General features: G+C 38.1%; 3 protein-coding genes and 1 non-coding gene across 4 annotated transcripts; all 4 read right to left on the bottom strand.

Annotated features, from left to right (window-relative positions):
* Positions 1-1424: 1424 nt before the first annotated feature.
* On the bottom strand, positions 1425-6197 carry wdr73 (WD repeat domain 73). Its single transcript, XM_069656830.1, has 8 exons — positions 6100-6197; positions 5210-5277; positions 4648-4733; positions 4464-4552; positions 3811-3878; positions 3387-3551; positions 2814-3185; positions 1425-2178 (listed from the first exon to the last, which is right to left on the bottom strand). Exons 1-8 carry the CDS (start codon positions 6156-6158, stop codon positions 1940-1942), a joined length of 1146 nt encoding a protein of 381 aa, XP_069512931.1. The 5' UTR covers positions 6159-6197; the 3' UTR covers positions 1425-1939.
* A 1074-nt stretch (positions 6198-7271) lies between these two features.
* On the bottom strand, positions 7272-10976 carry cfap418 (cilia and flagella associated protein 418). Its single transcript, XM_069656862.1, has 6 exons — positions 10803-10976; positions 9970-10072; positions 9426-9490; positions 8776-8841; positions 8461-8556; positions 7272-7897 (listed from the first exon to the last, which is right to left on the bottom strand). Exons 1-6 carry the CDS (start codon positions 10946-10948, stop codon positions 7741-7743), a joined length of 633 nt encoding a protein of 210 aa, XP_069512963.1. The 5' UTR covers positions 10949-10976; the 3' UTR covers positions 7272-7740.
* Positions 10977-11703: 727 nt separating this feature from the next.
* On the bottom strand, positions 11704-11785 carry trnas-aga (transfer RNA serine (anticodon AGA)). The gene has a single exon. It is a non-coding gene; the product is annotated as a tRNA-Ser (tRNA).
* A 2364-nt stretch (positions 11786-14149) lies between these two features.
* Positions 14150-19105, bottom strand: LOC138583972 (CD83 antigen-like). The gene is made up of 5 exons (XM_069656066.1): positions 19024-19105; positions 18659-18795; positions 17682-17910; positions 16329-16432; positions 14150-16217 (listed from the first exon to the last, which is right to left on the bottom strand). Exons 1-5 carry the CDS (start codon positions 19061-19063, stop codon positions 16056-16058), a joined length of 672 nt encoding a protein of 223 aa, XP_069512167.1. The 5' UTR covers positions 19064-19105; the 3' UTR covers positions 14150-16055.
* Between the last annotated feature and the right edge of the window lie 1306 nt (positions 19106-20411).

The raw sequence follows: 20411 nt of genomic DNA, 5'->3' as shown, positions 1-20411 counted from the left end.
TAAACATGTTTACAGCCTGGTACAAAAAACAGTTTGGGTCTCTATAGCTCATTTCTCTCTTCATGACAACTGTACGGGGAGAATCTTTATACAGCTCACCTGTTTACATTATATTAAGGCTTAAAGTGATGCAGCATTAGGGGCGTGGCCTCTTTGAGTGACAGGTGGGAGCTGCTAGCTGTCTGCTAGGTGTCCCCTCAGCTAATCCAGTCCCTGAACGTAACCTCTGGGCCGTGTTTGTGCTGTTGGAGCCTTTTGGAGATTTGTGCATGTAAATATCAGACAGATAATCTGTGTGTGCGCTTTATTGGACTAACAGACCGTCCAACACGCTAGGAGCAAGTCTGCCTCATACCTCTAGATCTTAAATAGCCACAGCCACAAATACAATCTCATTTGGGTAACTGTATAACTTTGATAACTTAGCGTTTGCCAACACCTCACTCTTGTCTAGCTCCTCCCTTAGTGGCTTCATCCATTATTTATACAGTCTATGTGTTTAAGGCTGGAGAGTGAAGAGGAGGTTTGTGGTTGCATCGATCTGTGAATTTTAACTCAAGTGTGTGAATGAAGGATGTTTGCTCAGCTTGGACAGACAGCTAAACAATTTGAAGGCAGAGCAGCATTTTCTCATTATTTGGAGATGTTGTTGTTGAGGAGAGTCTAATGATTCGCTCAAGAGGCAAGAAAGCAAAGTGTGAAATGAACTTTTCCTTTTTCCATTTCTAACCTCTCTGCTTTAGATTAAAGGCCGGCCTCTGCCTGTCCCACAGGGGAAAAGCACTTTACTGCATAGAAATAAACGTGTAGTTACTTCCTGCTGGACAGTTTTGGATTTTTGATTTGTTTTCCTTTTTTCTGCGTATCACTCTGTATCACTCTGTACCGTAAAAGCACTGAAGGAATTAATGGATAAGCGAGCCATGTTAGCTAAAAGTCCTCAAAGCTAATATTTTTTATCTTGTTCCTGCAAATAACCAGATACGAACTTTTGTGCACAAGATAATAAAACATTTAAATAACTTTAGAGGCTCTGACCACAGGAGGAAAAAGAATACATATTTAAAAATACTGGATTCAGCCTCTGAAATACCCACCATGTTTACTTCATAACAACAAAGTACTGTAGATTACTGAAGCAGACCACAACCTCTGTGTTGTTCAATGGTTACTACAACCCCGTGCATATAAAGAAATCACTTATTTTATCAGCTGTCAGACTGAAATCAAACAGCTCTCTCTTTTTCTAGTGAAAGCAGGAAACATTGTTAAACCAAGGAGAATGAGAGCTGCAGTTTGAAGTGTTTTCTGATTTTATTTTACTCGTATTGTTTGGCATCGTTGTATCAACAGAATAAACGTCTCACATAAAGAGACGCACCCCGAGAAAACAGAGCGACAGAGACAGCCAGAGAATCCGGTTTAAATGTTTTATTTCTGGTAAAGTATAAAATGTGACGTTATTAAAACCTGCCGGAGGTGAAACTGAACCCTGCTGTAGTTTGACTCTCATGAGACAGAAAAACAAGTAAAAACAGTCTCACAGTTTATTTATTTTGTTTACTGTTGCATCACTTCTTTGCAGATGTGTCGGCCAAATCCTCTCCTTGTTGTTATCATGCAGGAGATATTTCTGTTGATCCTTACGCACAGAAAACTGTAAACTGTTTTCAAATAGACGATTTCTAGTGAAGAAGCTTCACACTGTTCTTCCAGTATTTTATATATACAGAAATCTAAACAGGAAGGTTTTAAAGCAACACGAGTCCAGACTATGTTTTGACTTGATAAATCACATTGAAGTGATCATTTTGTCTTTGTGTTCATGCTTTCACTGAATGTCCCCGTCTGTTTAAGTCCAGTGAACCTCAGAGGTAACATCAGATCCTTTTGTCCTCCTCCTTAAGGGGGTCTTTGCTTCGACCCTGTTGTCTGACCGTCACCTGCTGCCAGCCGATTGGTCGACCCAGTCCCACACGTGCACGGAGCCGTCCGAGGCCGCAGACAGCAGCGTCCGCGGCCGCTCAGGATGCCAGACGTGGGAGGTGACGAGGACACGGACGCCGTCTTCAGCCTGCGATGAAACTGCGTGACCGCGATGCTCGAACAGCGGCTGAGCTTCCTGCAGCTCCGACGTCCAGACTGAGGTGTCGAAGATCTGAACCGAGCCGCTGAAACCTGCCGGAGGGAGGTGACACACACGGCTGTTACTGATTAGAGTTTTAGGTGTTTATTAAAGGAAAGTTCTTATTAATTTTACTTAACTTTAACTTTTAAAGTTTGGTAAGGCCTCCATGTGATTACAAATTAATTTGTATTTATATAGGTCTATGTAATAAGCACATTATAAGGGCTATGTTACCTATTAACTAAGCTTTAATAGTGTCAAATACATGTATATTAACATATTAAGACATTTATCAGTAAAAACTTGTTAACAGTTTATAGACTGCTTAAGTTTTATGAGCTTCTTGTACAGCTTTACAAACACACTGGAGTTTAACTAACAAACCTTTTACATACTTTCTGTTGCTTTATTAAGATAAATTAATTATTTACTACACATTTATTAACAGTTTAACAGAACAGTATAATTTACTAATGCTTATTAAAAGGACTTTAATGTAAAGTTAGATATGAAAAGTGATATTTCTTAACAAATGTTATTTTCTTCAGTTTTTGTACAGATTAGCAGTTTTCCCTCGTTCCCAGTCTTTATGCTAAGCTAAGCTAACTAGCTTCTGGTTATGATTTGGTCTTCGCATCAATCATTTCTTTAACTAAAACAGATTACTGTGTTTCTGTGAACTCACCTGACACTGCGATACAGTCGTCCAGCGCCGGAGCCCACGACACAGTAACATCATCCAGGTCGCAGCAACGTGATTGGACGTCCAGCTGAGCCTGACTCACAGCTCCGCCCAGCTTCCTCGTGTCTGAGATCACCGCCTGACCTGACGAGGAGAGTCTGACGAGCCTGCAGCCCGACGGACCTGAAGAGGAGGCGGAGGCGTCCGTCCACCAGAGGACAGATGGAGCTGAAGACGGCGGCGGAGGAGGAGAAATCTGAGGAGCTGCAGACGTCCGAGTGTCGGCGATGTAAACGTTCCCGTTACAGCAGCCGGCGAGGAAGACGCCGTCACTCACAAACTGTAAGGACGTCAGAGGATCTGCTGAGTCGGCCTCTGTTAGGGGGACACAAAGTCATTAAATGATCCTTCTGTTACAGCATCACCTGTTCGGTTTCCTTTGTGCATTGCATTGTGGGACAATACTGTCCGTCTACTTAACAATAATTCTAATTACACATACTTCATGTTTGACTTCTTCTAATAAAAATGAGGAGCATGTTTATCACTGAGCATGAAGATAAATGTTTGTGTTACCGAGTGTGTACAGAGTCCGTCCCGAGGTCAGCTCGGTCAGTCGGACGTCGCTGCTCTGAGCTCCGTGGAGAACCTGAGGCTGTGACGAGAGTCGAGCGGCGATCCTGCTGCCGCTCTCTGAACCGCTCCTCCTCCCCTCGATACTTCCCGTTCTCCTGATCACGTCTGTCATCGGACGATAACACACAGCAGATAACCAGTCATGAGAAAAAAACTGACTCTAAAGTACATTTAGAAACACTTCAGAACACCAAGATTAAAGAAAACTTGGAGTACTTTCAGTGCATAAAGGATACAGAGTGTGGAGAGAAACAGGCCAGCGTGTGTCACAGTGGACGACATAAACATGAAATACAGAAATCACTTAATAGACTTCCGAGAATCTTCCTAGTTTCATTCACATATTCAACCTGATGAAACTCACCGGTGTCGTCTCCTCCGAGGTCCCACACCTGCAGGTCTGCGCTCCGCCCATCGTTGGTGACGACACACCTGCCAGAACACGCGTAGGAAGGAGGTTTAATTCTTTAAAAGTTCTCTCTGCTGGACTGAATGTTTCATGTCAGAAAAACCACAGCAGGTGGTTCAATCATATGAACTTAAAATAACAAACAGAGAATTTACAGCTCTGTCGTCGACTCGTCGTACACCTAAATGTTGGGGGGAGTGGCTTCGACATTTTTTACCTGGGTACTTTTAAATCTACCAAGCTGTTTTTCCTATGCCAGCTCTAATCCTGTGGTTGATGATGTGTCCAAACAAAAGGGAAAAAAACTCATCACATGTTCCTGGAGCGAGGTGTGACGTCTACAGATTGTTTGTTGGATCAACCAACCGTCAAAAAAATTCTGTTTATGACAATGAAAAACAGGAAGAGCTGCAAATTCTCTAAAAGTGTAAATCATTAAATATTTTCGCTTTAAAAAAGGCAAATGATTCTTTAATTATCCAAATGCTGTAATATTTTACTTTTGATTACTTTTTTGTAATTACTTTATTTAAGACATTTAGTGATGTAGCGGGAGAGAAGAAGAAAACTGAAATAAGATTGTTCCAGCTAAATCTTTACAAACTCACCTCGTTCCCGGGACGTGTCTGAGGCAGCGGACAGGACCGTCTGTGAAGCCACCGTGGGCAACTTTGAAATCCCGTTCTGCACAGAGACCCTGAACACAACATAAACACACACACAGCAGAAGCTTATAGTGACATTTGTATGATGTGTTTATGACAACACATGCTCGAGTCCGGGCTGGATTACCTTATTTTCATCAGCGAAGAGTTTCAGAGGCAAAAGCAGCTCCAGAATTTCATTTTTAGACGGAGTGTATCCTGCCACACACACGGCTGTAAACACAACAAACTAATTATTAACATTAAAAGCATCAATATCAGAAGTTTGTCTCTTTCTGTCTCTGAAAAGCTGTGAAAACATCTCCTGTGAAGTCAACAGTTTCTTGCTGAGTCTTCATCCTTCTAAATCTAAATCTCTAGTCTAATTTCAGTCCAATTTTTATCAAGTGTAAGTTTTGTTGTGTTTTATGTTCTTTTCCAAACACAGAAAAGATTTAGCAAACATGTGTGCACAAGAAAATTAAGTTCTATGTTATTATGAATAAGACTTCAATAGACAACATGACTGAAATTTGCAATAAATATTCCTAAAGGGTTCCAAATGTGCACCTTCTTAGCCTCTCGACATGATATAAACTTCAGTTTAAAATACTAAATGTGACATTAAAGGCCACAAGAAGCAGGTACGTTTTCAAACAGACCAATTATAACTATTATACGTTCAGAAAATGAGGATTAGATCTACTCACTCTTCCCTGACGTCCACTCGATGACCTGTGTGGGATGTTCCAGCTGATACTCATGCAGATCTTTGTACCTGAAGACGCCAGACAGGTGTTACTGACGTGGACACATCAACAGATCTATCGAGTGTAAGTCCAGGAACCAATTGACACAAATTATTACATTATGATTTTCCCAGAAGTAGAAGAGAAATGTTATGTACGATGTGTGAGAAAGAGTTAAAGACAACATAACCTTTAAACAGCCACAGACAATAGGAATAACATGATGATATTATATTTAAATCTCACAGCTTCACTTTGACACTCTTCATAATGTAAAATCTTACCAAAACATTTCCATAATGTTACTATAAATATGTGGCAGAGCTAATGGCAAAAATATAGATTATTTTATTCTCTAATCCTGCATTACTTTTATGTTGACACCATATTCCTTTGAAAAAAGTAAATATTTAGTATTACTTTCATTTGAATTAAGGGCACATATATTACCTACGCACTGTGACTTCATTTTCTAAATCAGTATAATACACTCTTAAATTCGGCACGGAAATAGTCCACCTAGTGTAAGTTTATTAAACGGAATTAATGCATTGGTGCACTGGTGTTAAGTTGTCGTATCCAGTGATTTGCTCTTAAACTTCTCCCTTTAAGTAAAACGGGTGCTGCTAAGTGTATTAAGTGAGAGCCGATTGGAAAATGGCTGAATTTAAAGCAGGAAAAGTCTTTTGATATAATATGAAATCAATTTACATCTTAAGATAACTAAGGGGAAGTAAATCTTAGCAGGACTTTCGGCGGGGTTCAGTCTGAAAGGCTAGCTGGAAGCGGTGCTGACTAAATGACGATTCAAGCTAGTAGTTAACATAAAGTTTAAATTAACAGTTTCTCACGTTTTCAGCGACTCGATGAACCAGTCATCTATAATATTATCAAGCTGTGATTCTTCCATCTCCTCACGTTGCAACAGGTATCGGTCTGTTCGTGGATGTTTTACTTCCTCTACGTCTCATTCTTGAGTTTCCCGGCGGTTCATTCAACTAAAGGATAAAGCTAGCGCGCCCTCTGCTGGACAGATCCTTCTCCTGGTTTCTACTGTGCGGAAACACTCAGATCTAGCTCAGTATTCTTTAAAAGTGGTAACTTATTTCACTTTTTACTTGTAAAGCTGGAAAGCACACAGCAACAAAGGCAAAATGATAAACAGAGGGATAAAAGAAAGGAAAATATATTAGAAGTAGACAAAAAGTGAATGGACACGTCTTTTTGTTTTCTGTTGATCCATATTTCTGTCCTTTTCTTTCTTTTTATGTTGTTTTTGTTTCTGTCTTTGCCCCCGACGTGTCTCATATGTGTATATCATCATTTCATCCTTCCTGCAGGGCCCCATCGCCCCTCCTCCTCCTCCTCCTCCTCCTCCTCCTCCTCCTCCTCCTCAGCCCTGTTGCTCTGTTCATCCATCTGACAGGAAGGACAGTGAGTCACTTTTCTGTCACTCTGTCTCTGTCTCAGAGACAGCAGAAAGACAGGCACATGTACCGGTATGTATACTGTATTTTCATACATGCATGTAGTGTTGCAGGTATGGTTTTGTCATAAATTAAATGAACTACAACTGTGAAAAACAATATATCTTGAATACTTTTTTTTCATATTTCATTTTAATACTAAAAAAATCAGGCTTGAAAAAAATGTACAAACTGTTTTAATATCACATTTTGTTGGAAATTATATCCATAGTTATCCAAGATATATATTATATCCAAAAATAAGATAAATTATACAACTGGCTGGTTTAACAGCCCACAACTTGTACTTTGAATGACGTAACAGACATTACTCAAAACTGTGATCATTTCTGAAGCAGAAAATTGAATGAATCAGATTTTATGTCCCCGTGCGTCTAACGTTTGTGTTAAATGCAGAAAAAGACAATGACCGCTTATCGTAAACAAAGTCTTACTGTAACCAGCACAGCTCAGAAAATGCTTCGAGTGACAGAAAAAGATGAGAAAACATGATATTCTGTTCAAATATGTAACCCAAAACAAAACAACAGTCAGACTAAAGAGCAGCAACCGATTTTTTAATCACTAAGAAGGAGAAATGTTTAATTAAAATGCAGACATATACACTTACTGTACAACAACATATTAATAAAACTGTTGACGATGTGTTCAACAATTCTTTGTCTTTCGAGGTTATTTTGGATTTCCACACCTGGCCCTCTTCTCTGTGCTCCGGGGGGGAATGAGAAGGTGTGACAGGATTATTCTAGTTTTACTTTAGATATGTTTACACCTTTACAATTGAAAAATGCTTGTGGAACACGGCTCGCCACAGGCACGAGTACAAATAACCCTAGTGGAATGAATGTTTACGGTGGTTCTGTCATAACTGAGACGTCAGTTTACAACCTGGCTTCATTCACCCCCTCACCATCTGTGTCCCCAATCCCCCTGCCTCCAAAATGCTTGTACACATGGGTCAGAGTTTGCTTACAGGTGTGCACATTTTCCTGAACTTTTCATAGATCACGTGTGTTTGCCACAGACCCATCTGAGCTGAGGTTGGTCTCTGAGCTCTGTCGGCTCTAATGTGGAGATCCAGCTGCACTGGCAGGCGTACGCCCGGAAACCTCTCCTCCTCTTCAGCTTGGCTCTGAGCTTCTGACGGTCCGGCATGTTGTTTCTACACACACAGAGAGACAGAAGGGAAAGTTTAAAGAGCACTGTAGATAAATTAACTCAGCTCCTAAGTGCAAATAGCAAGTAAACATTGTTTGGTTTTAAGGGCTTACAAGCAAAAAAATGATTTATGTTGTTGGAAAGGGGAAGTTAGTCGACTGTGTGCAGGGCAATAAATAATTACAGATTATTTTGGATATCATTTAATGTGTTCATTATTTTCACGATTAATCCATTAATCGTTTAGTCCATAAAGTCTTCAAAAGTTGTAAAAATGCTCTTTACAACCTCCCAGAGTCCAAAGTGACGTCTTCAAATTACTACTTTTGTCACATTTCAAAACCCTCATTTACAAAAAGACAAAAGCAGCAAACCTTCACATTTAAGAAGCTGAAACAGAAACTTTTGACACTTAAAAGATCACCAAAATGAAGCTTTATAAAACTATTTTGAGATTAATTTCCCTAAGAGTAATTTATCGTCGTTGCTCTAACTGTAAGTGAACGTGTTCTGTAGTTCACTTTGTCGTAAAGTAAGAATTGCTTTGCAATGATGCTGCAGACTCACCTGAGGAACAGGTAATCACAGGACAAATCCCACTCGCAGTCATCAAACATCAGCACCCGGAAATCGCAGGATGTACACCTCAGCTGGTCACATGACCTGTTGATACATTTTCCTTTACAGAAGTGTATTTTAAACGTTATAGGTTATGATTTATTGTATGTTAAAATGCAATCTTAGTATAACTGATTCAAACAAATAGTAGCTAGCTGAGGATAACTCGCTAACTATGAGAGCAGTTCAGTCACAGAGAAACAATCAGTACCAGAGTCCTCGATCTTTATAAACCGAGAAACAGGCAGAATTATTATTTCACACCTCTTGGACGTGGCTGTTCCTACACCGTTTGGTTCAGAGCTCCCGCCAACATAAACAGGACAGCACCTGGATGCAGAACAGACGGGACAGATCGTCTCCAAGCAAACAGAAAAACAGCGTCCAGCTTTAGGGAAATAAAAAGAGCCAACAGAGCGATACAAATACAAGCATTTCTTTTAAAGCAGAACCTGGGTAACATGATTAGAAATGTAAAATATAGACACATATTTGAAGTATTTTTCAACCTGAGCTCAATTTTTCCACATTTCGAGGTCTTAACCCTTCATTAACAACATTACAGAAAGGATCCCTACAGAGATAGACTTTTTAAACAGCTGTTTCATTGCTCCCTTTAAAGCTACCAGACTCCATTGACAAAATCAGTAATTTTACCTTGCAGAAAACGAGGGGTGCTTGTCTATTGCTGCCTCGATTGTTTGGTTGGTTTGTTTCAATGTGTGACTTTAGTTTAGATCCAATGGAAAATAACATCAAAGGCAAATGGACTGGGTATAGATCCTTGCGTTGGCTTTATTTGGTTCAACTCACGCACACAAAGCTTCTAAATGACTTCCTAAATGGCAGATTGCACTTTCTCCTTGTTTGTACTTGTTTTGTTTTTTTTCTTAGAATCTTAGGACTATACTTACTTTCTCCCTCCAGACTGAGACGGCAGCTTCTTCCCTTCTTGTGTAGCTTTAGGAAACTGTTCAGTCTGGAATTAAATTTGAAAGACAGTTTAAAAGTATATTCTTGAGGAGAAATTTCCTGTCAGTTCATTTAAACCTGAATATACTGTATGTATTACCACCTGTGTTTGTCACTGTGCATCCGATGTGTGTAGTCTATAGTACAGACTTAAAGATGAGGCAGTGACATGATGATAATGTTGGGTAAAGAAGCCAGAGGCAAAAAAGGAAATCACTGAATTGCTCATGTGTTGCGAAACAGTCCAGTTTAGTGCATTTTTTCTGCAGCAACAGCATACAAATTATACCGTCTATCAAATGAGGAGTGTTTCCCTCAATTTTCTTTTCCATTTTCACTTCATTAAAATTCTTAAAAACAGGACTCAATATGTGTCACAGGTACACCTCTAAAATGGTCTTGCAGACACCTTGAATAAAAAGAAAATTGGGAGCATGACAGCTGTGTACAGGTATTTTTCAAATCTAAGTACGAGTACATGATCACCTTTTGTTGAGGAGAATCACTGTAGTCGTCCTCAAGTAGTTCTTCCAAAAGAGCGTTGATATCTTCAGTGATGCTGCTTATCGGCTGAGCAGGCTTTTGGGTACTTAATCAGAAAAAAACATTTTTAACTAACTTTGTGTTCTATAATCAAAATAAAATCATTCAGTATTTCTATACCATTGTAGTCCTAGTAGTTTGGCACACTTGTGAGCTTTGTGGGTACTTAATATATAAATTCTCATTATAATAAAACATTTCTAGATAACTTTGTTTGGTCCCCTTTTGGGGGCAAGGGATGTTTTTAAGGACCTGCTCTCACTAAAATGTCCTGGCTTCAGCTTCTTGTTGAAAAAACACACACTAAAGCTGCTTTCTGAAACTATTTACCCTCAAGATAAACACGAGAATCTACAACGTTGTATAAATTGATCTATACATTAGTACTATGTAGCCTAAATAAAATACAACTCACAAATATGACACTTTTTTGATCGTTAAATTAGTTTAATTACTGTATCCCTTAAAACTAGTTAGTAGTATATTCAAACGTAGCCAAACATTCTGTCTTACTTTATAATTCTTAATATATAACGTTAGCTAGTCTCTTGTTCACAAACTACAACTGCTAACCGTCTGCCTCAGTGCTTAGCTTGTAGCATATTAAGCTAACGATAAGGCAATTTAAAGCACATAATATAACAGCTCATTAAACGTTTTCAAAACATAAAAGCTTAGAAATTAAAGTTATATGGAAACCCACTGATATATTGCACATCCTACTGTTAAACGTTAGCTTACAGCGGACATTAGCTAGCCGAATTAGCATTGTTTACCTGTTTTTTCTCTGTCCTTCATTGTCTTTCAAGCGTTTTCCAGCCTCGCTCGTCTCCACGCGAGCTGAAGATGCGACAGAAACGTTGCGACAAAACTTTTTTTCAACTTCATCCAGGAGTTCATCCAGGTCATCATCGTCATCCATGTTTGGGGAATCTATCTTCTCTGCTAGCTTGTTGGCTAACCTAGTTATCTCGTGGAGCGGCCAGCACGCTCGAGAGCGTTCGTCGTTGCTAGGTAACAGAAGGACGTCGCCTTCAAAATAAATGTTATGTGCAGAAATAATGAGTCCACTGTTTATTGATAATGATAGATATGTAGTTACACCATTTTTTGGAGTCCTAGTACTTTAGCTAAGTATTACCATTTTTTACTTTACAATTCTTGTCGACTAAAATTCAGGGGCAATTACTTTACTTTTAACTCGCCTTAATTTCTAAATTATTTTATATAAGATCAACATTTTCCATCTGCAACTTTAAAGTGATTAACATTAATAAATCAATAATTTTAATCCAATACAATTCAACATAATACTCTTCAATGGCCAATTATGCAAAGTGACTAGTTATTATGTTGGTGCTTGAAGAATATTTTGATACTCTTTTTACTTTAATCCGAGTAAAATTATAAACAAATTATTATTAAGAGTATTCCGCGTCTAGTATTGCCACGTTTATCACAAGAGCAGACTACATTCACTCAGCATCACAATTTTATTTTGAAAACATGAAAGGGAAGTACTGTTATTTGTAAATTCAGTTGCATCTAGCATTTACAAAAGTAATGATTAGCCTAGCTGCTAAAATAATGCGACGAACGTACGAAGGCACAAGCTTTAGTCGGGTAAAGGTAATGGCAAAACGAAGTTTTTTTTATGTAAAACGGAAAAGGATATTACGTTGTCGGCAGGATTCGAACCTGCGCGGGGAGACCCCAATGGATTTCTAGTCCATCGCCTTAACCACTCGGCCACGACAACCGGATACCATGTTAATGTTCATCAAAGTCTATATAAAACAGATCATGTATAGTTGGAACTGAATATATTATATATGAAAATACTAACGCATTTATGTAAACATACTCTATGACAAATATTAGTTCTGTATACAAGTGTTAAATGTTTATTTAAAAAGTCAGATGAAACTACAGTATTTGTCTTTGGGATGTAATGGAGTACAATAACGTTAGATGGAAAACCCCGAGGAAATACAGGTACCTTCGAATTATACTTAAGTACAGTACGTTCGTAATGTTACTACCCATCTCTTCAATTCTAGCAATATAAATATATACTATTGTGGTAAAAAAAATACATTCTATAAAATATCACTGTCGCTTAAGGTGAGACCTCTTGTGGTAAAGCCTTTACTCGTCTTCAGCCATGCTTATTAAGTAAAATTATTGATTTTATTTTATTTTATTTACATTTTACAGTGTAATAACTGTGAAGATAGAACACTGTGTAAATTGTAGGACCCTGACTTTTTCTAAATGTGTGTAAAATATACGCAATCATAACATTATTGTAGTTATTCTAAGCTTAATTCAAAAGGCACCTGGACTTGGTTGAAGTTCTTGAAGATCTTCAAACAAGTCCAGTTGCATTTTGGATTAAGCCTAGAATTACCATTATCTGGATGACTGAGAACCTCCACAGACAAAAGTGTAGTTAGTTTTTGTTTTTCCTTTTGGCTAAAATCAAGGAGGAAATTGCCCCCAAAACCATTCAATGTCTTGAGCCCACTCAGAGGAGTATACTTGAACTGTGATCAAACCTTTTCAGCTACTTTAACTGTTGCAGTCTCTGTGTTACAAAAATAGTTAACCTTATCAACAATTGGTCCTATTTGATCTTTTTTTTTTTTTTTTTTTTAACTACGCCTGGAATAATCTCCTTTACAGATTTTGTGGACTGAGAGATCCTGCATCCAAGAAACTGCAAGTTTATCAAATTATTCAGTGGAGAAATATGGCTGTCATCTTTTGTCACATGATAAAACCGGATATTTTCTTCATCATATCATATCATGTTCCTCAGAGATATAGAGCTTATTCACAGTGTCTTGTATTACATGTGTAGTGAATAATGTTTTCTTCTTCTTTCCCAATTCTTACCAGACTACCTGTTGTTTGCATCTTTATTTCAGCTTTCTAGGTTACATAGCAATGCATGATCGAATCAATCATCTTATTATATATCTGATTATGTATTAAGAAGATTGATTTGACAATATAGGTTACGTATGGTTTGTATGCAGAGCTCAATGAAATCTGAGCTTTCCTGCTAGGTTAATCAGAAAACCCCAGCTGCTTAATAAAATGTGATTCTGAGGTGGGGTTTTCCCTGCAGACAGGAAAGCAGTTCAGGCAAAGTTTACAGAAACCCAATTCACACCTCTGTTGTTCCTGTTAAAAAAAAGATGCAAACTCTACTAGAAAACAAAACTCACACTTAGCCTACATGAGCCGCGTTTCAAAGAAAAGCACCGAGGAAGTCATTTTCATTATAGTGGAAGCTATGTTGTTTTTATTTCCAGCGTGGTCTAAGGACGAGCGAAAATTAGGGAAAAACCCCAATGATTCCCGAAAAGTTGCATCATGACCTTTTACTCTTTGCAAAAATAAAACAACATACAGAGTCAGGAGATCCATCTCTCACACCATCTCTTTGCATGAGCCAGGGTTCCCACTCTTTTTAAGAAATCATTTCCAGGAGTTTTTCTTAACAATACAGGACAGCACTTACTCGCAAACTGTCATATAATCTAGTTCTTACACATTTAACCCCAGTTTTATTGCTCCTTTTTCCAATGATGTAGAGTCCACGATGAAGTGCCTCAAGCTCCTTCTACGCTGCCACCTCAAGGCAGGATTATAACACCTCTCGTGTTCCGTCTTCTGTGTAAAATACACAGAGGCGGAATGGCGGGGCGAAGTCGTTCATTAAGCCAATTAGCATCGATAAATTAACTTTACAAACAATCCATTTTACTTCACATGCTTCACATAAAATGACGCGTGTGCTCATACTTAAAGGACAATAACTATTAGCTGCTGACTTCACATTGCTAACAATCTGCTGCTTCACTTCAGCAAACTAACCAGGTAAAGCAACCTCAAAGGGTCAAAACTCAGAAACGCAATGAGTTTAAAAATACAGCCACCACTAGGAGGAGACATTGCGCGCCAGGAGAGGGCAAACCTGTCATACTGCACAGCTTATCCTACCAACAGTCAAGTTTCAAACAAGACTACACACCTAGGTTTATGTATGAAATCTGAGTGAGGGGCTAAAGTAAATTAAAAACTTCCAGGACAACATAAATTATTTCCAGGGTATTTGGTCATTTTAATCAATTTCCAGGTTTTTCCAGGACTGGAAAACTAGTCTCTAAATGTCCAGGTTTTACAGGATGCGTGGGAACCCTGATGAACACAACTTACAACCATCAGCCCCAAACATCAAAACAAGCTCCATCTGCAGCCATAATGTCTGACTTTAAATGAACAGCAGGAAATCCCACATAACACACACAAAACCACAAACAACTGCATACAAACTTCTTCAAAATTCTTTTTGTAAAGCACAAGCACATCATTTATTTTTACTGTCTCTGATTCCAGTTTTTACATTTACAGGCGACATAAATGGAAATATAAACACAACAAAGACAACAATTGTAAGAATCTAGATTTTAATTCTGTTTCAAACGAAGGCTTCTGAAAAACAGTTGTACCATAACTACATACATTCAGAGGGAAATTGGTGATAGGGAGAAAAAGTGAAATGAATAAACAGAAAATCAAAGTAGAAGTTTGGCTTCACATAATTACAGAAATAAATAAATAAAAAAGAGGATCTCTACAGTTCACTTAACAACACTTAAAATCTGCTTTAAACAAGAAATCTACCAACAGTTCAACATTAACATAAAAAACACTAGAAGATTCATAAGCAGAACATTTTTACAAAACGTGACACACATAAAGAATTCAGTATAAATTGAACCTGCACAGTAGGGACAGTCCTGTCTCTATAGGCACTTCCCCCGCTTTGAAACTAAAAGCCCAAACTGTAAATAACACATAGAAGCGATGACCAAGTCATTCTGTTTCACATCTCGTTTTTTAAAAGGGCACTTCATCTTAGTTCTCATTGCTGAAAAAAAACCACATTGGAGTTTCCCACTTCAGCACGTGATCAGACATAAAAGTATAAATAAAAAAAGTCACTTATTTTTTCTATAAAACTTTCCTGACTCTTATTTTTGGATTTCCACCCTCCTCCGGTTAGAATATGGACAAGACAAAGCACTGAAAACTGCTGAAACATTTAAAGCCAGCTTCCCCAGTTCAAACATTTCAAGTACATAAATGAGAACTTTAAAACATAAAACAGACTCCAAACTCAATGTTATAGAAGAAATGGAGTCTGTGTCGGCTCAAATAATGCAGAAGTGTTACAATCTCACGTCGTTAACTCTTTTTTTATTCTTTTTAATCTCACAAGAGAATCATTTTCACCTATAAGCTAAGTGTCCAGTTAACAAGTTGTTATAGCGGTACATTATGTTAAATACTGTTTTCCTCTCTTAATTCTATCGCCCTCCTCCCTCTCTCCAGGATGTAAAGACTCCGATTGGTCAGTAGGACAAGCTTTAAGGTTGATCTCTCTTACATTACATGCCCCAGAGCTTGTTTGGTGTAAGCTACCATGGCGATGTAACCGCGTTAACCCTGAAGCTAACTCGCTAACCGCTAATCCTGTTTCATAGTCCAGGCCTCCTGCTACTTCCTGACGCACTGCTGGCCTGTTCATGATCTCGGTCGGTTTCCAGCACCATAAGTTACAGGTCCGAACTGGACTCTGTGTGGCCGGACAGCCCGGGGGAGGAACATCCCGATCTAGAGTCCACATTTATTTTCCAATTTTTTCATGGTTTTCTGCTAAAGTTTTAGAAGTAGGGGCATTATTTAAAAGAAGCCTGTGATTCAAGTTAAGGGTTGATGACCATAAAACATGACCCTCTTTGATTCTGTTTGGTGGTGTCGGAGACGGACATGCTCACTCTGTCCCATCTTACGCCATTCCATTTCATTAATCATACATAATATGAAATGTGGCTGAAATTTAGGACAAGTGAAACACATTAAAGAAGCTTTTTTGTGGACTTAGATTTGTTTCCTTCCTGCTTATCACGTAACCATTTCTCTTGCAGAATACATCCTCTGCCCAGGATTTGTTTTCAGACGCAGATATGCTTCATTGCAGGTGTTTTAGATGGTTTAGGACCTAAAGTGTATATCAACATTAAGTCCTTTTTGTCAAGCGGTTTGAATGGTGCGTCCAATAAAGTTAGTTTTTTTGTTGTTTCATTTCTTTCTCTGAGGAAGTTCTTCAAACAAACCTGTGAAGGAGAGACGAGAAAGTTCATCATTTGCTACTTTAAGTCATGTTAGTGCTGAAGAGAAGACTTTCTCATGCATTAGTGTGTGCGTTAGCATATTTTATTACTTACATAGCTTATCCTGAAGAATATAAGTGCAAACATCAGCAGCAAAGCGGCGACAACCAGTATGTAAGCGTCATTCAACAGGATTTCTGTTGACGCATCAGCACAATCTGGAAATGAAAATAAAGATTAAAGTTACACAAGTTTAAACCTGAATGAACTGAATCAAACACAGAGCTGCTGAGGTCATGATGTGAACGTGTTCATGTCTTATTTAGGACATTCTGCTTGTATACGCCAGGAAGAAGCAACTGTATAATCAGGGAGCTGAAGCACATTTAGCCAGAACTAGAGAAACAACTTCCTGTAAAAATCTATTAAAACTAACAACTGCTGATCCTCCTTCTGAACTTCATGAACAACTCCTTAAATGAGGAGTTAAATGTAAATAAAGCTAACATGCTAAATAAAGATGTTGAACATGTTCGGCTTCTAAGGTACCAAATGTATATGTGCTAAAACAGACGGAGATTGTTTGATTTGTCTAAAAACCTGCACACACTTTGTATACAGTTTGTGTTAAATGCTGTGGTATCTTGTGTTCAACAGTTTTCATGCAACAAATCCAATACAAAGTTCATCACAATAAAAGTTTGTATCAAGTGCAAACATGTAATCTTTGATGCTGCAGTGGCTAACATCATACCTGTTAAAGATCATATTAACATTTACTTTTAACTTCTATTGCTATTCTATTTCTCTGTTTCTTTGCATTTAACCCTCATACACTTTACATTTATGTTTTTATATTCCACTTGTATTTGATGCTCTTTTGTGGCACAAGTGTGGTGTGTTATCTTATCTTGTGAGCATGTTAGCATGCTGACGTTAGCATTAAGCCCCACAGAGCCTTTCTGCATATTGTTTTCCTACAAGAGGCCAAAGACTTAACTTTTGTTGTTTTAAAGTGAGTTTAAAAGGGAAAAATCGATGTTCCAGTTTGAGGTTCAAGCAGGCGTACTTGAAAGCTAACTATCCCGATTACACCTACGCTTCATCCATGATGTGATACTCGACTGACTCTGGAAGTCCCCTGATCAAGTTACTGATACCTGAGGGGGTGTCTGACCTAACCAAAGAGTCCAATGATATTCAAAATAGAGAAGTAATGAAACAGGAAAATGTCATTCACTTTAAAAATGTTATATGTAGGTTATATCTCCCCTGAAGTAAAAGGTATTGACAAATAGTTAGTGGGTGTTTAGTGCAAATATCAACTCTTTTCTTTCTCTCTTTTTCATGGATTTAAAAATGCAAAATATTCTTTTCTATCTGTGTTTAAATATACATTTTTGTCCAAATCTACTCAGAGACGAAAAATTAAAGAAATAGGAAACTTCTTGTATTTCCGACCGTTACCTGAGACAGTGAGGAGGACCTTCCTCTCCCGGTTCTGTTCACCCAAAGGTGCAGCCAGGTGACAGGTGTACACGCCGCTATCGGTGCATGTTATGTTGGGCATGAAGATGTCGGTTGAGTTGCCCAGCAGCTCCACCTCTCGCTCCAGGCCCAGGTACCACTGCGTCGTTCCGTTGGGGAGGTCTCGGGTCAGAAGGCCGCTGAGACGGGACGATGTGTGTTCTATGTCCTGTGACAACATCAACACTGTGTCAGGTGTATACAACACATGACCTGTGACATCATCAGCACTGAGTCAGGTGTAAACAAACACTACTGATGTAATTTATTGCAATACTTAATTTCTATTTAATCTTCTAATTGCTTCTATTTCTTCGATTGCTTTAACCCTTTTTACTCTTTTGTCTCTCGGCTGTGTTTTTCCATCTTTTGTCCTCCTGGTCTAGCATCATATTGACTGTAGCTTCCTATTGTTTATATAATATATATATTATAATAATAAAGGTAATTATTTTTACCAGTGGTAGTAATCATGCTACTGGAGGAATTATTATACACACAGTTAAACCATTACTACAATATATTTAACTACTTGTGGTTATGTGACTAATGTATCGAACACTACTCCATTAATGGCTAAAGCTATACCATTATATGTTTACAATTTTCATCATACAGTTTGTTCCTACTTCAGCTATCACCAGTATTGATTACTACAAGGACAAAGATTTTCAGTGGACGTTGAGTTACGACCTTTTGGTCAAACAATCAGTTACTATTAATATTACAGCGTGAATATCATTAAAATGAGCACTTTAATATTAAAGTACATTTTGTTGCTTCCTCAAAAGAAAGTGAAAGTAGCATCGTATTTGAATTCAAACCAGCTAGTGAGAGACGTAATAGCAGTAGGCTAGTCAGTGCAAATGTGTCCTTCTAAGAGCTGTCATAAATAAATATTAAACTCCAATTTTTACCTTATACCATCTTATTGCCAAGTACCCCACGTCAGGCTTAAATTTGGCGGGGCACGGAAGTATAACATCCGCACCAGTAAGGCATACAACCTCCGGAAGGTCTTCGGTCCCAGTCCTGCCCACAGCGAGGCCCACACCTGAGAAACACATAAATCCAAACATTAGGTTCATTTTTTATGAATGTAAGCCTGCAGGCAGCGTCACCAGAATTCTTAGGCTTTAAAAATGCATTTGGCTCCTCCTATAAAGTAAATATGACGTAATTATAAATTAAATACAGTATCATCACACAGAGTAGCCTTAATGTAGCCTATCATCCGGAAAAAGTGCTCTAAATTAAGTAAGATTTGGTTTTAAATACTTACAAAAGGACAGGACAGCGACGTTCAGAAAATCTAAAGTCATGATGATGATGATGATGAAGCAAAAGGAGTGAAAAGTGTTGAAGTTCAGTATGACTGACTAGAGTTTAAACTGAACCTTTATACTGCACCTACCGAACGTCAGCGCTGAGCACTTCCTGTAGAAGGAGACAGTCCTTCCTTTTTCTTCGCCCACTGTAAAAAATACATGGTAACTCATGATTGTAACTTTAACAAGAAGTTGGTGTAAATGTTGTGATAACTCTTAATGTGATAACTGTTTATGTCATCTCAACTAATGAAAAGTTTTCCAAGTTACAAAAATAAGTCTATTGAAATTAAGAATGTGAGTCAAAGGGACATACAGTTAATAGTTTCTGTCACTGGCTGTTTTTATAATATGTTAGCACGTTGAACGTGCTTTGCCAACAAAACCCTTGCAGCTATCTGTCATTTTCTCTGTTGTCTACCACCTGCACATTGACAAGGAAATAATCTCTATGTATTTAATGGAATTTGCTATTTTGCTGTCCACTCAGAGGTTCTTTTAATACCTTGCCCATGTTGGCCATTAACGGCTGAAGGATTTTTATTGGCTCTTTGAAACATCAAATAACCTTTAGAGATAAAACCTTTTAAAAGTAATCTACAATGAAGTTTAAGATTTAAAATGGCTGCACGGTATAGATAATGGATGGATAGATAATATAAAGTTAAGTAAACTAGATATTTTAGGTTGATGCAGTGTTTTAAGACTTGTTGATGAAACAAGAGAATTCTATGGCAACTAAATTGTAATTAAAAGTTAAGTAAACTAAATGATTTACGTCCCTCAAATAATGTTAAAGTAATTTGACTAGGAGAGTTTATTTGTTTGGAATCAATACAAATTTATCTTAACTTAGTTTCCCAAATTCAGTGTAAATAATATTGTAAAATGTATGGGTTGTTTTTTTGTTTTTTTTTACAGTACAACAATGACCGGCAGGCGGAAGACCCGCCTCTGTACTCAGCTAACTTCCATTCTGAATCTGTAGGCTTTCATCAGTATCAGAGCATTTCATCATGCAGTTGAGAATGACAGAAGCTATTGTGTCATCAATTATTATGCTAGGTGAGTATGCTCAGTATTTAAACTCAGTATATAAACGACCTTTAATGTAAAGGCAGCGATTAATTTGCGTCTTTGTCATGCAGTATGTGTACTTTTGCAAACTCGTGGTATATGCTGTGGGAGACAAGTCCCGGTACACGTTTGGCATCGCCACGCACGCCAAACTGCGTTTAAAAATGTCTATAAAAATGTTCCCCTGCTTATTACTGTGTACGTATACCTTAAAGAGCAGACATAAAGGCACATGTTAAAAGTTGGTGTTTGCTAGACAATCGGC

Source organism: Semicossyphus pulcher, unplaced genomic scaffold (genome assembly GCF_022749685.1).
Source record: "Semicossyphus pulcher isolate SPU_LCO1_2020_fin unplaced genomic scaffold, fSemPul1.0.p SCAF_9, whole genome shotgun sequence".
Classification (NCBI taxonomy): domain Eukaryota; kingdom Metazoa; phylum Chordata; class Actinopteri; order Labriformes; family Labridae; genus Semicossyphus; species Semicossyphus pulcher.
The sequence above is the reverse complement of the archived record's forward strand: the minus strand, read 5'-3'. Positions and strand labels throughout refer to the sequence as shown.

Bases quoted from the DNA above. Each gene is read 5' to 3' on its own strand.
- cfap418 (XM_069656862.1), bottom strand. From the start codon at position 10,948: ATGGATGACGATGATGACCTGGATGAACTCCTGGATGAAGTTGAAAAA. The intron at 8,842-9,425 runs GTAAGTATAGTC...TTCTGCATCCAG, and splicing joins TCTCAGTCTGGAGGGAGAAA to GTGCTGTCCTGTTTATGTTG. The intron at 7,898-8,460 runs GTGAGTCTGCAG...CTGTGTGTGTAG, and splicing joins TGTGATTACCTGTTCCTCAG to AAACAACATGCCGGACCGTC.
- wdr73 (XM_069656830.1), bottom strand. From the start codon at position 6,158: ATGGAAGAATCACAGCTTGATAATATTATAGATGACTGGTTCATCGAG. The intron at 4,553-4,647 runs GTAATCCAGCCC...TGTTGTGTTCAG, and splicing joins TCTTCGCTGATGAAAATAAG to GGTCTCTGTGCAGAACGGGA. The intron at 3,552-3,810 runs GTGAGTTTCATC...GTCCGATGACAG, and splicing joins CCTCGGAGGAGACGACACCG to ACGTGATCAGGAGAACGGGA.
- LOC138583972 (XM_069656066.1), bottom strand. From the start codon at position 19,063: ATGACTTTAGATTTTCTGAACGTCGCTGTCCTGTCCTTTT. The intron at 16,433-17,681 runs GTAACGGTCGGA...TTTCATTTCCAG, and splicing joins GGTCCTCCTCACTGTCTCAG to ATTGTGCTGATGCGTCAACA. The intron at 16,218-16,328 runs GTAAGTAATAAA...TCTCCTTCACAG, and splicing joins TATTCTTCAGGATAAGCTAT to GTTTGTTTGAAGAACTTCCT.